Source organism: Canis lupus, chromosome 35, assembly GCF_003254725.2.
Source record: "Canis lupus dingo isolate Sandy chromosome 35, ASM325472v2, whole genome shotgun sequence".
NCBI classification, from domain to species: domain Eukaryota; kingdom Metazoa; phylum Chordata; class Mammalia; order Carnivora; family Canidae; genus Canis; species Canis lupus.
In genome coordinates, this window is record NC_064277.1 from 10,460,668 (window position 1) to 10,475,816 (window position 15,149).

General features: G+C 44.2%; 1 protein-coding gene across 3 annotated transcripts in view; it reads left to right on the forward strand.

The window, feature by feature from the left end:
* GCNT2 (glucosaminyl (N-acetyl) transferase 2 (I blood group)) overlaps positions 1-14,473 on the forward strand; it is an 83,093-nt gene extending 68,620 nt beyond the window's left edge. For all 3 annotated transcript variants that reach the window (XM_025444658.3, XM_049106039.1, XM_025444650.3), the window contains exons 2-3: positions 7,343-7,435; positions 11,862-14,473. In XM_025444658.3, the coding sequence (XP_025300443.1) occupies positions 7,343-7,435; positions 11,862-12,052 (284 nt within the window). In that variant the 3' untranslated portion in view covers positions 12,053-14,473. The remainder of the gene's footprint in view (positions 1-7,342; positions 7,436-11,861) is intronic.
* Positions 14,474-15,149: the final 676 nt, after the last annotated feature.

A 15,149-nucleotide genomic window follows, 5' to 3' on the forward strand; every position in this document is an offset into this window, starting at 1 on the left:
CATCTAGGGCAGAGAGACCAGGGGAGACTAGGGCAGCTGCTATGCATCCTCCAAAGCACAGGACAGGCCCCCACAGCAATTATCCAGCCAGATGTCCGTAGCACCAAGGTGGGTAAACTTGCTTCTGCTTCTAGTAAAGAAGCAATCTCTTCCACAGCTACAGCTGTCCCCATGATTTTAATAGAGGGATTATGCTTTCGACCACTTATTTAGTGAAGTATGCCAAGCCCTGTGCTAAGCACAACACATACGTTCTCTTATTTATTTATTTATTTATTTATTATTTATGATTTCATTTATTTACTCAAGAGAGACACAGGGTGAGAGCAGATACATAGGCAGAGGGAGAAGCAGACTCCCCACTGAGCAGGGAGCCCGATGTAGGACTCAATCCCAAGACCCTGGGATCACGACCTGAGCCCAAGGCACATGCTCAACCACTGAGCCACCCAGGTGCCCCACATTCTCTCATTTAATATTCACAAAACCCTGTTAAGGTTTTGAAGATTACTACATGATATCTTAAAGAGATTGCTAACTGTTCAAAGTCACACAACCAGTCATGGCAAAGATAAGGATTTGAAATGTTGACTCTAACCTCAAAGCCTGTGCTGTTCACCATTATGTGTAAATAATGTCAAAATGGACATCTTCGTATACAGATACTTACACTTAGAAGCTTAGTTCCTTCGCTTATTTTGCAGCTGTTGGTTTAAAGGGCCAAAGGGAATTGGGGATTATAGTGGCTTTCCCTACACACTTCCCAATTGATTTTTGAGAGTTATAACAACTTAGAGCACCACCAGTAATTTGTGAGAAAACCCTTGTCAATACACTGACATCGGCATTGGCTTTTGACATTTAAAAACAAAACTCCTTGTTTATTCAATACATTAAAAAGTATATATCTGAGCATCAGTAAGAAGCAGTTTCTGGAATTTGTTACCACAAGTAGGTTTCCCAAAATGAGGACCACCCTGTGTAAGAACAAGGAGAAACTCAAGTCAATATAAATAAAGCTTGCATTTCAAAGAATTCATTTATTCAACAAATGCAGCTATTTGACTAATAGTGGCTAAGCTCCAAGAAAAACATTCTTGATTATTGTGTAAACTCATCTCAAATATTTTGTTTAAAGAAGCCTATGAAGAGCAAATGAGAGAATTGGGGTTTATAGCTTAAAGTGTTTTCTCTGATGATACTGCTGCCTTCTTTTTGCCCTATCCTAGAAATAATGCAAAATAGACCCTTCCTAGGAGACTGGTGAATTGAGGGTAGACTTTATCCATATACCTCATAACTACCCTCCTAGAATCCTGGCAAGTAATAATGAGCGTAGTCATAACAGCAATAATAACACAGTCATCCAGTCCAGTATCTTTAAGAAGCACTCTTTCCCATAAGTGGATCCAGAAATCACTTTAGTAGGTATGGACCAGAATTTTTAATATGAGGAAATAACACAACATAAACAAGTGCATTGCACGTAATAAGCCTAAGTAGTTTGTGAAACTCTTGTTTACTTCATGTACGCGTGTGTGCCTACGATGGTATAGAGTTGTTTTTCTGTGGATTGCAGTCTAAAAGGCTGAAAAACCACTGATCTGTTCTATACTTCATTTGAAAGGTGAGTCTGTGTGGCGTTAAATGATGTTCCAGGGTACACAGCTGGTTAGTGACAAAGCTGGGGTAAGGGCTAAGTCCCTCAATCCCAGTGAGAAGGCCAGTGTGTTCCATGACGGGATGTGTGAGGTGGGCTAGGGGCGGTGTCCGCCTCAGGTCAATCTCTGGAAGAAAATTATGCTTAGTAGATACTTTTAGGAGGTAGAGGAGCATCTGGATGTTGACACATTATCTTAAAAAAAAAAAAAAAAGCGTACACATTGAGTTGATATTAGAGCTGGAGTCACCAGAAGTCTTGTTGAGAGTTTCATCACCTCCCAAAGCTCCTTGGAAGGCCCCATGTGGAGAATTGGGTGATTGATGGCCACTTAAGCAATTGCTGTGGGGCAAACTGAAACATGTTGGCCTGGGCTAAGAGGGTATCAAAAATACTTTTTGATACCGAGAGGTAGAGCATGATTACACCTCCAAGTACAGTGACCTGGTGGGAAACCAAGATGGCAAGCAGGCCTGTCTTACCCACAGACAAGCCAAGCAGTCCTACCATCATCCCCAGGGACTGAGTTGATGGGCAGCCCTTGTGTGCCACACTCGCTCACTCCCTTACCTGGGACCGAGAATCCCCCCATGGGCCCAAAGCTGTGAAGCCAAAGGCACCATGAAGACCCATTTTCTGCTCAGAGTGGCCTTTCCCACATGAGGTGGGCTGCTCGTCTTCAAGGAAGTGATGATTTGAGAGGTCTGCTCACAGGCCTGTGTTCCCTGAGGTGGGGACAGGTTTGTTAAATTAACTGAAGGATGGCAGGTACATAGTACCAGATGTCTTCAGGAGGGCAAAATGCGGGCAAAGGAGAGAGAAAAGGTAGATGGCAACCTGGTGAAGGCTGAGGGAGGGGCCTCAGGGAGACAGGAGACAGAAGCTGTGTCCTCTTTGCAATGCTGGTTACAGCCCAGAGCGTCTCAGACTTGCTCGTGTGCCAGGAGGTTCTGGGGATCTTTGTGAAGATGCCCATTCTGGTGTGGAATGTCTGAGCTTCAACTCCCTTTTTTTTTTTTTTTTAAGATTGTATTTATTTATTCATGAAAGACACAGAGAGAGACAGAGACACAGGCAGAGGGAGAAGCAGGCTCCCTGCAGGGAGCCTGATGCGGGATTCGATCCCAGGACCCCGGGATCATGACCTGAGGGGAAGGCAGATGCTCAACCGCTGAGCCACCAAGGTGCCCCTGAGGTTCAGCATTTCTAACGAGCTCCCAGGGGATGCCCAAGTGCCCAGGCCTGCAGCCACCACACTTGCAAAGCCAGAGGCTGTGCCCACTCCTGCCCAGTATTTCTGGACCTCCGGATTCTTTGCGAGAGAAGACACAGTACAATTTGACTTTGTCCCTCTCCCCTCTTCTACTTTTAAAAATATAATTTTTGAACAAGGGGTAGTGGAAGGGGAGGTGGGCAGGGGTATAGAGTGAGTGACAGGCACTGAGGGGGGCACTTGACAGGATGAGCACTGGGTGCTGTACTATATGTTGGCAAATCATAACTCCAATAAAAAAATATACCAAGGGACACGTGGGTGGCTCAGCGGTTGAGCACCTGCCCCCGGCTCAGGGCATGACCCGCGGTCTCAGGATGGAATCCCACATCAGGCTCCCTGCCTGGAGCCTGCTTCTCCCTCTGCCTACGTCTCTGCCTTTCTGTGTGTCTTTCATGAATAAATAAATAAATCTTTAAAATATATATATAACAAAAAGAAGGTAATTTTGTATGCATGGATATGAGTAATATTTAAACAGACATGCTTGAGATTTGTCATTAAACAGAAAGTATAGAAGTTGAGGTTTCAGGGCACCTGGATGGCTCAGTTGGTTAAGCATCTGCCTGGGTCCTGGGATCAATCCTCACATCAGGCTCTGCTCAGCAGGGAGTCTGCTTCTCCCTCTCCCTCTGTCTGCTGCTCCCCCTGCTTGTGCTCTCTCTCAAGGAAATAAACAAAATCATAAATAAATTAATTAAATAAATAAATAAGAAAGAAAGAAAAGAAAGAAAGTTGAGGTTTGTAATCCCACGAGCAGGAGGTTCACACAAGTTGTGTGTTTATTTTACAGACAGCAGTCATTAATTATAAATGTCACCGTCTTATCTCTAGAATAATGAAATGTGTTTTTGAGGAAGAGTCTGTTTATGATGATCAGTATTGGTGAGAATGAATGAGGAAAAGAATACCTTGTCCTTTCAAGACTGTAATCATGTAAAGGAAAGTAGGGACTTGATGTTATTGGTAGCATGTTGTTCACACTCTTCTGCGGTAGCTTTTCATCAAAACAGACTCATAAACATCACTTCCGTGTCAGCTAATCTTGCTGGCACAAGTAAATATACCACATTATCTCTTTGTTTCCTGGTCCCCCTCCCCCCCACTAACTTAACCAAGGCTTGTTTTATTCGTTATCAATGTGTACATTGTAACACCTGTGCGGCACCTGCCCTGGTGCACTAGACACTTCCTGCCTGTGTCCCTTGGCCAGGGGCTTGGGCTCAGGAGCTTCCAGAGAGCACCTTGAAGTTCCCACCACCTTGATGCCCAACAGGCATGAGACTCCCTTCCTGGTGCCCAATGGCAGGAAAGCTCCCCCCCACCCCACCCCCACCCCCACCTGGAGTACTCAGCTGCAGAATAAAGGAAGCTTCTTTTGGGAAAGGCAAATGCTAAAGTGATTTTTTTTTTTTTTTGCTACAGTGATTTTTAAAGTAATAAATGCAAATCAAAGCAATAGAAAGAAATATTGCTAAATAAATGGTATTTTTCTTGGGGACCGCTCAATATTTCCAAGCAAACTTTCTGAGTTTGGCAGCGAGAAGAAAAGAATCTGTCTTATAGCAAGCCCTTAGGGTAAGGATTCATGCCATTTACAGGAAAGGTTATGCAAAATTTGATTTTAGTTGGGAGACCTTGGTACAATTCTTGATTTAGATCCTCATATAATATCATGTGACATCAGGGCAAAAGCACAGAGCTTTCTTCTTCTGAAAATGCACATTTTTATTAATGTTTCTAAAGAGGAAACATGTTTATGTGCTTAATCCAATTAAACTTTAGGAAAAATATTGGTTTTGCTCAGTTATTAAAAAATATCTATCATCTTGGATAATATTTTTCTCATTAGTATGTATACTAGTTTTTTTATTTGCCATTGGAACAAACTACCACAGACTTAGCAGTTTAAACACAAATATATTATTTTCTAATTTTGTAGGACAGGAGTCTGACGCGGGTCTCACCAGACTGAAACCAAAGCATCAGCTGGGCTCCATTCCTTTCTGTAGGATCTGGGCCTTTATCAGCTTCTAATGTCCACCCATGTTCCTTAGCTCCTTTCTCTACCTTCAAATGGTAAACACACACACACACACACACACACACACACACACACAAGAAAAAGAAAAAAAAAAAGAAAAAAGAAAAAAAAAACCAAGACCATTGTTAAAGATCCTCGTGATTGCATTGGGCTGGGCCAGCCTGGATAATTCATGATAATCTCCTATTATTTTAAGGTCACCTGATTAGCAAACTGAATTCCATTTTGCCCTGTAACATAACATAATATCAAGTTCCAGAGATTAGGATCTAGACTTGAATGTATGTCATGGGGAGGGGCATTATTCCGCCTACTGGGTCTTCTGAGAAAGGACTATTGCAGTCTAGGTACAGATGTCATGCAAATGGTGCCATTACATCAAAGTGACATTCAGATTGCATTGCCCACTGGTGAAATTGGAGTTGGTGAAGTTGGAGCTCTTATGAAGCAAAGTATTTATTCTTCCATTGCATTTACCTTTGATTCCCATATACTTACATTCCAGTAAAGGAAATCTTTGGGGGTAAAATTACTCTCTAGAATTAAATAGACCCTTTAATCTCTGTGACTTATCCAAAATTTACTGAGATGGAGAGGGTAATTTGAAATAGTTTAGCACAGGGGCAGCTGGATGGCTGAATCAGTTGAGCGTCTGACTCTTGATTTTGGCTCAGGTCATGATCTTCGGGTCCTGGGATCAAGCCCTGCATAGGGCTTCATGCTCAGTGGGGGGTCGGCTTGGGATTCTCCTTCTGCCCCTTCTGCTCATGCTCTCTCTAATAAATAATTAAATACTAAAAAAGAAAAAAGAAAAGAAAAGAAAAGAAAAGAAAAGAAAAGAAAAGAAAAGAAAAGAAAAATAGTTTAGCACAGTGTTTCTCAAATGGGGCAGTTTTGCCCACTCCCACTTCCTCCCAGAGATATTCGGCAACACCTAAAGATGTTTTTGATTGTTAAAATTGAGGGGTATGTATTACTGGCATCTGATGGGTGGGGTCCAGGAATGCTGCTAAACATCATACAATGCACAGGGCAGGTCCTACCACAAGGAATTATCCCATCTAAAGTGTCAATAATGCCAAGGTGGAAAAGCCCTGGCTTAGCCAGATGGTGACCTAAAGTCCTCCTCTCCTTTTTTAACGCTCTTTACATTTCAAAGATGAGTTAGATAACGAGTTACATAATGGGTTAGCCACTAAACTTTTGGCCAAAGAACAGCTGAAAGAAATAGAGAAGTTGGGTATAGGTCAGTGCAATCATCCTAGGAGAAACTCAAACCTTGAAACCTACTACTTGAGGTCAACAGATCATCTGCACTGGGTGTTGGAGAATCATGTCTTCCTTCTCTCTCTCTGTCTCTGTCTCTGTCTGTCTCTCTCTCTCTCTCTCCCCAGGGCCTAGCACAATGCTTGGCAACACCAAATGCTCAAAAAGCACTTTAACCAATAAAAAAGGATCATGTGTTGGGAGCGCCTGGCTGCTTAGTCAGTGGAGCATGCAACTCTTGATCTTGGGGTCATGAGTTTGGGCCCCAAGTTGGGTGTAAAAAATTTAAAATAATTTTATAAAGGGTACTGTGTTAAGGGATTTGAGTTTATAAGTAGTGAACAAACTATTTTCCTTCTGTATGCCTAATATTGCAACTTCATGTAAGAGTAGCCCTGGAAGTCCTCTCACTTATTTTTTTTTTTTAAGATTTTATTTATTTATTCATGAGAGAACACACAGAGGGGTAGGGCAGAGACATAGGCAGAGGGAGAAGCAGGCTTCATACAGGGAGCCCGACGTGGGACTCGATCCTGGGACTCCAGGATCAGGCCCTGGGCCGAAGGCAGGCGCCAAACCGCTGAGCCACCCAGGCATCTCTCCTCTCACTTATTAGCACTTAGCACAAAGGGCAGCCTGCTTTCTGAGCTTTCATTTTAAGATAGGAGTCATCTGGAAAATCCTACAAAGCTGTAGAATATTAGGATTGAAAGTCAATTCAGTTAAAGGCCATTGAGAGAGAACTCCAAATCCCCCAACTCCGCTATCTGCATTACGATTTCACACTATGGTATTTCTTAAACTTCATTTTGCAGACTTGGGCACACGTGATGACAAAATAAAAAATATATATATACATATATATATGCATATATATATATATATGTATGTATTTTTTGTGCTGGTGGCAAGGTAGAGTTCATGACCCCCACATATTCATACCATAAGCTTTTGAGGTCTTGCACTGATGATGGAAAATCTAACCTGAAAGATGACCTACCAAAAAAAAAAAGTAAGCAAAACTTGGAGGCTTCGTTGATGAGATGACATCCTTCTCTCTTGGTTCTCATTTCTGCTTTTCTTCTTTATTAACACGCAGGTGTCCCTGGATCCATGCCAAATGCATCGTGGACTGGTAACCTCAGAGCTATAAAGTGGATTGACATGGAAGATAAACATGGAGGCTGCCATGGTGAGCCATTAGTTCCACACTTGGAGGCTGCACTGCTTGTTGGTGTTGGCATGAAGGTCATTGTGGAATACAGGGGTTCTCATGGAGAGAACTGCTGGTTTATTTAGAATAATCTGTGAGTTCTTAGAGTAACCAGAGGCTTCAAGACATGGTCTATTTAGGGAGTGCCTCGGTGGCTCAGTTGGTTAAACGGCCAACTCTTGATTTCAACTTAGGTCTTGACCTCAGGGTTGTGAGTTCAAGCCCCACATTGGGCTTGGAACCTACTTAAATTAAAAAAAAAAAAAAAAAGAAAAGTAAATTTAAGTATCTCACTGATGTTCTCCAGCTCATGATCAATGAGGGGGTATAGAGGTAGGCTCAACTTATAATGGTACTTTCTTGCTAGTTTCTGCTTTATTCTTATTTATTCATCTTTCTGTTCCTTTTGGGAGTGTAGTGGTTAGGAGGGAAAGTGGTCAGGATGAGAAGTGAGATCATGTTCTCACCACAGAGCAAGCCGGAGCCTCCCCTACCCCTCACGCCAGCCTCTGCCCCTCTCCGCCCTGAGGAATTTGCTGCATGATGGCAGGCAAGCAACACTAAAAAGAGATAGTTCTCCAAAAACACAAGAATGAGAAAGTTTAAGTAGTTTTTCATTTCCACAGAACTTTATAAAGAAGGGTTTTTATCAGTCCTGGACTTTATACAGTCCATTCACCCTCTTGCCTGGTCCATAGCGAGCATGGTATTCCTTAACTGGGGCTAACATAACCAAGTACCAGAGACGGGGTGGCTTCAACAACAGAAATTTAGGGACGCCTGGGTGGCTCAGTGGTTGAGCTTCTGCCTTCAGCTCAGGGCATGATCTCAGAGTCCCAGGATTGAGTCCCATATCAGGCTCCTTGCATGGACCCTGCTTCTCCTGTCTCTGCCTCTCTCTCTGCCTGTCTCTCATGATTAAGTAAATAAAATCTTTAAAAAAAAAACACATAAATTTATTTCCTCACACTCCTGCAGGCTAGAAGTTGGAGATCAAGGTGGCTACAGATTTGCTTTCTCCTGAGAGACTTGTCTTCCTTCTGGGTGTGTCTGGGTCCTCATCTCTTTTTATACCAACATCCCTCATATTGGATCAGAGCCCATCCTATACAGCCTCATTTTAACTGGAATATTTCTTTGAAGGCTCTCTGTCTAAAATACGGTCATAGTCTGAGGTACTTGGGAGGGGGGTGCCGAGCTAGGACTTAAAACATACGAATTTGGGGAAGGGGACAATTCAGCTCATAACAGGAGGTGAGTGTTTAAGTGAATAAGTAGGTGTGAGGCTTTGACGTTTGCTCCCCATGGTTACAAAGCTTGGCCTCCTCCATTTGTCTGCCAGTCTGTCCATCCGCAGCCTCTGGCTTCCCTCTCAGGTGCATCTCATTGACCTGATGTTTCTGAGGAAAACCTCCTAATGGCTGCCTGTCTGCAGCTCTTTTTCACACCCGGTCCCCGTCTCCTGTCTTTCTGAGCATCCTCTTCCACTGTGGAGGGCAACACCCTCACATCACCATACAGTCTGCTCTTCAGCGTATTTTCTCCAGAGGAGAAATGAGCACGTCCAGCTCATGACCAAGTCCTCTGATTAGAGGGCTCCTTGTCCAGCCTGTGTACTGGGTCAGCCGTCCCATGCTGTTCTCACTTAACATTCCAGATTCCCCTGCATTTGACCCTACAAGGTCAATTCCTATCCCTGACAATTACCACCATCTGCTTTACAACGTGTGTTTCCCTAAGCAAAGCATTACTGGAGACTGTTAGAGAATTGTCCCAAACTCAGCCCCAAGAGGGAGGCTAGACCCTCCTGGCTGCCTAATTATTCTTTTTTTGGATCTCATTATCTTCCTGGTGTCCTTTTCATCTTTCCTGCTTGCTTTAAATTCAATCTTATGCTAAAATGGCCTTTCCCACTCTCAAAAGGTAATGATTTCAACTTGAGGAAGAACTCTCAAGACATTTGTGGGGGTTTTTAATTTATTTTTTTTTAAGATTTTATTTATTTATTCATGAGAGACACAGAGAGAGAGGCAGAGACATAGGCAGAGAGAGAAGCAGGCTCCCTGTGGGGAGCCCGATGTAGGGCTTGATCCCAGGACTCCCGGATCATGGCCTAAGCTGAAGGCAGATGCTCAACCACTGAGCCACCCAGGCGTCCCTTTTCAAGACATTTGATCAAAATCCCCATACCAGTTTGTCATGCCCATCCCTCCATCTCACCCTCTCATTGTTCCTTCCTGTGTCCCGAAGAAAAGCACCCATCCTCACAGCTAGGGTCACCATCTGGGGTCTCAGCTCTGTGTAGGCTCCTCTAAGTGATCCCCTCACTCTCCATGCATTCCGGCCTTGCCTTCTGGGCTGCTGGGTAGTGATTCTTTTCTCTCTGACAAGTGTGTGAAGATTGCCTCTGGCCTGAAGACCAAGTTGTCTGTGCTACTTCTACTTCAATTGCACAGAAACAATCTCTCTTGTTCATTTTCTTAAGCATGGGCACGCTGCTTGTGTATTCAGTTCTCAACACCACCACTCCCCCCCCCACCCCCATTCCACTCTGACTTCCCACGCCTCTGGCTTCTGTGCCCTGAGGTTTCCACTCTCCCTTGTACTTCCTCCCAGCCACGTCAGATTAATCACAAGTCCTGCCAGCCCCTCCTCTGTTCTAATACCCTTCCTTTCCCACTCATGGCCACCATTAACTTTGAACCAGCTCTCTGGTTTACATTAAATTGTTGCTGTGGCCTCATGATTGATTCCTAATGTACCTTGCAAAGCTTTGCGAAATTCATCTTGCTAAAGTCTGTTTCACCATTTGAGTCTTCCATTCAGAGACGTTCAAAAATTCTCCCTATTTATGGGGTAAAAAGGGCCCAGCCCTTCAGTTTGTTTTAGTCAGTCAACTGTAATTGTTCTACTCCATGCCAAGAAGCCTCTAGAAAAGAGGTTCGATGTCCTACCATTCTTTTCCTAATCCATTTCCCAACCAAACTCCCAATTCTACCAGAAAATTCCCACCTTGGCACCTTTTTCCAGAGGCCTTGTCCCCATTGAAGCCACTGTCTGTGCCCCTGATGCCGCTCCCTCTCCCCACGGGTCTGTCCTTCCACTAACTCTCCACTCATCCTTCTCTGTCCTTTCCTTCAACAGCTATTAGCATAACACCTGATAGTTACCAGGTACTGTCCCAGATGCCAGGGATGCAGAGAGGAACATAATAGATTCAAGGCCCAGCTCTTCTGGACCTAATGTTCTAGCCTAGGGAGAGAGACAATAAATAATTATCTGGTGATGAGAGCCCAGAAAAATGAATCAGGGAAGGAAGAAAGAGGGGTCAGAGAGACACTGAGAACACGGCCTTGAGGCAGATCCCAGGGTGCGGTGTGGGAAGGAGCCTCTGGGAGGTCTGGTGGAAGGGGAGAGGGGGGCAGAGCCAAGTAGACTCTCGAGTAGGGCACTCCTGGTGTGCACAGGGCTGGCAAAGGAGGCCAGTGTGGCCTCAGTGAGTGAGCAATGCTTGTCAAGGGTTGTAAGCAAATGAGCAGGTGCTTGGAGGTAGAGGCCAGACTCTGAGGAGTTTTTGATGCCATTGCTGGAATTTCAGCTCTTCCTCCAAGTGCGATGAGAAGCCCTCGGAGGGTTTTGAGCAGAGGAGACATCATGATGTGCTTATTATATTCAAGACAGTCACTCTGGCTGTCGTGCTGAGTAGAGACTAACAGACAAAGGTGGAGACGGAGTCCAGTTATCATCGTGATAATTCAGACAGGAAGGTGGAGGTGCTGTGGGCCAGGACAGTAGAGGTGGAGGTGGTGGGAAGGGCTCGTGTACTATCTGTATTTTGAAGGTGGAGCTTACAGAGTTGCTGATAGATTGGGTGAGGGCTGTGGGAGAAAGGAGGAGAAAGGGCCCCGAGGAATAGGATTGCTGTGGGTTACATGGGGAACACTTGGAGGGGGTTAGGAGTTGAGGCCTGATGGGTCACACCAGTGAGGTTGATTCTCATGCAAGCAAAGATAGAAGTAGATACTTGGGTAAATGAGGCTGGGGCTCAAAGAACAGACTTGACCAGAGCAACCCATAATGACCTCTCCCATCTGTACCCTTCTAGAACCTTCCATCCATCACTGTCATTTGATAATACACGTATTGTCTGGTGAAGCCTATTGTGTCCTTGCCTTGTATTGTTTAACCCTGCTGTTCTTTAAGTATGTATGCCTACCCTTTGTCTTCCCATAAAGGGCTTAACTTCCTTGTGGGCCGGGCCTGCACGATCCGATTCCATTAGAATCCCATAGCACTTGGCACATGTTCGGCTACTCGGTAGGCAGGCGAGCCTCTACCTCGGGGCAGCTGCCCCCCACTTTGGAAGACCAGTGTGTCCTCACTGTCTCCTGTGCTTCCCCTGCAGGCCGCTACGTACGTGGCATTTGTATCTATGGAAACGGAGACTTGAAGTGGTTGATTGATTCGCCCAGCCTCTTCGCCAACAAGTTTGAGCTGACGACCTACCCCCTCACCGTGGAATGCCTGGAGCTGAGGCTTCGAGAGAGGACTCTGAACCAGAGTGAAACGGTGATACAGCCCAGCTGGTATTTCTGACCCCCTGGAGCACAGGCTCCAAGGCCCCCGCAGCCAAGAAGAGCCTCTCTTTGGGAGAGAGCGTTGCCCTGCTGGTACTGAGAGTTGCCCGAGCAAGGTGGCAGCCCCAGGACCTGGCCGTGCTATCCCCCGTGAAAACATCCACCGGAGACTGTGGACTCTGCTATCAGAATGACTGCGCAGGGCGATGCTGGCACTTTGGCCCCCCTGGCAGCCTCCTGATGCCCCTTCTACGGCGGGCTAAGGTCCTGCTCAGTGGTCAGTTTAACTGGCATCAAACCTTTGCACCAGATACTCATCCTCGGGAAATGTTCTCATGAAAAGAACCGTAGATAATACTGTTTAGGAAAATAGGTGCATTTCTTTGAAGAAGGAATCATTTAGGACAGATCTATAGCCACGTGTGCATGGACACCACCCCTCTTTGCTCAGTCACACATAAGCGTAGAAACAGCTCTTGGGGCAACTCAGCGATCTCCTTTACAACTTAAGCTACAGAATGGAGAGTTCGGTCTTGTTCCCAAGCCCTTCCGGTTTACTGTGTCTGAAGTTCTGCATGGGAGGTAAAGTCACGGACAGAAGGCGGGATGCATTTTTAGACAGTGGCCACTGCCTGCCGCTTCAGCAAAGGAATCCCAGGGAAACAGGGCATTTCTTGTGGGTCAGAATGCACTGTAGTCCCTCTGCCATTGCTTTCTGTGGAGAACAGTGAAACTTTCCCACAGAACGAAGAGATTTCTAGAAGACAGGTGCTATGGCGTGGATCTTGTCCCAAGTCTCTAACCTAACCTCAGAATGAATCACTTTCCTCTTCGGTCACCACCCTCCACCCCCACCAAAGTGATCTTACCTGCACAATGGAGTCCAAATTCTATGCCATGAGGCTTTAAGGACTCCAGAGTATTCTCTGAGTAGCTTATTCTCAGAGAGTAGTCTCTGAGTAGCTTTACAATGCTTAAGTGCTAATAAGAGTGCCTAGATTTTTAAAAGCTTTCAATTGTGAATCAGCATTTGTGTCACTTAACCCCCATCCCCTTCCTTTATCCAATTCATTCATTCAGCATGCAGCCAGTAAATATTTCTTGAGAGTCTATTGTAGGCCAGACCCATGTTTGACACAGGAGAAAAGGAAGACAGAGCTTTTCCACTCTCAAATTCTTGGTCATAGCATCAACGTTGGAAAGGCTACACTAGAGAATTTCATGGATTGCTAATATTTTAACTCATTCATGTGCAGGGCTATAGATTGGGAGATCAGGCCAAGGATATAAGTAATTAGAAATTGAGGTCTAGGGACACCTGGGTGGCTCAGTTGGTTAAAGCATTGCCTTCAGCTCAGGCTGTGATCCCAGGGTTCTGGGATCGAGTCTCACCTCAGGCTCTCTGCTCAGCTGGAATCTGCTTCTCCCTCTCCCACTACTCCTCCCCCCAACTTGTTCTATCGCTCAAATAAATTTTAAAAATATTACAAAAAATAGAAATCAATATTGAAATCAGAGAGGATTCCAAAGAAAGAAGGCAAGGAATAGAAGCTCAAGCCAGTTGTGTTGTAGGCATCCCGATAGCTCCCTTATGGCTCATTGCACTAAAACCTTACAACACTCTTGGGAGGCCCACGTGATTACCCCCATTTTGCAGATGAAGTAAGTAGTCTTAGAGAAATTATTAATAAGCATTAGGAAACAAGTTCTCTGAGGACTGGGATGTTCTCATTGGTCTCCTTAGTTCAGTTTCCTAAGGTGGAAGATTTGGAGAAGGTGAAATAAAGCCATATTTAGTATACCAGAGAGGGTGGGTTTTATGAATGGTCTCAGTGTTAAATGAGAACACATGCCGTCACCTCAGAAAAATGTGAAGTCTACTTTTGTACTCCTAAATCCATTGAGCTCCTCAATATTTATTTATTCTAACAGAAGAAAAAGTTGCTATAACTAATGATACCTTTAATTAACACAATTTTATTATTTTTTTTCTGTGATTGTGCCTGTTGAATATTAATCATATTTATGGGAATGCCTTTGAAGTAAGTCTTCTTTTCTTCCTGCCACTGAAAAAGATGGAGCTGTACGGAGTGGTAAAGGGTTAGAGCATAGGGAACACACCTGGAATTAATGGTGGAGTCCAAGAATCATGTTTTTTTCTTTTTTTTTTTAACTTCTTTAAATGACCCCACCTGAGAAGAAGAAATGTTTTACACTGGATCTTTCTCATCTAGAACGAGAAGCCTTTTGGAATAGAAGATGTTTACATGTCTTGCTGGTCATCTCTATGTCTTAAATACTTTAATATTGGAGGATTATAGTGTTTGGGTGAGTGGGTTTCTGCTAGCCCATGGGGATGGCTGAAACTACTAAATCCGTCCTTGTTTGCAATGATGTTCTGTGTTATTGTCTTGGAAATAAATTAATATATTGTTTTCCACCTTTGGTGCTATTGTGTATTTTTTTAAAAGGTTTTTACTTATTTATTCATGAGAGACACAGAGACACAGGCAGGGGGAGGAACAGGCTCCCTGTGGGGGAGCCCAATGCAGGACTCAATCCAGGACCCCAGCATCATGACCTGAGCCAAAGGCAGATGCTTGACCACTGAGCCACCCAGGTGCCCGCTTTTGTGGGCACCTTTTTTTTTTCTTATTTGATGGCTGGTTAACATCCACTAAAGACCATGTTTAACAAGCTAATTCTTCTAGTGTTTTTTAAAAAAATACAAATAAAGGGTTGCCTGGCAGGCTCAGTCTGTGGAGCACATGACTCTTGATCTTGGGGTTGTGAGTTTGAGCACAATGTTGGGTGAAGAGAATACTTAAAAATAAAATCTTAAAAAAATACGTGAAAATAAATAAACTTCTAATTTTAGAATAGCTTTAGTTTTACAGAAAAATGGCAGATGGTACTGAAAGTTCCCATACACACCCCACTCAGTTTCCCATTATCAACATATTATGTTACTATGGCACATTTTATTTAGATTTCCTAAATTTTTACTTAATATCCTTTTTTGGTTCCAAGATCCCATCTAGAATGCCACATCACGTTTAATCATCAGGCTTTACTGGGCTATGACTGTTTCTCAGACTTCTCTTGTTTTTGATGAC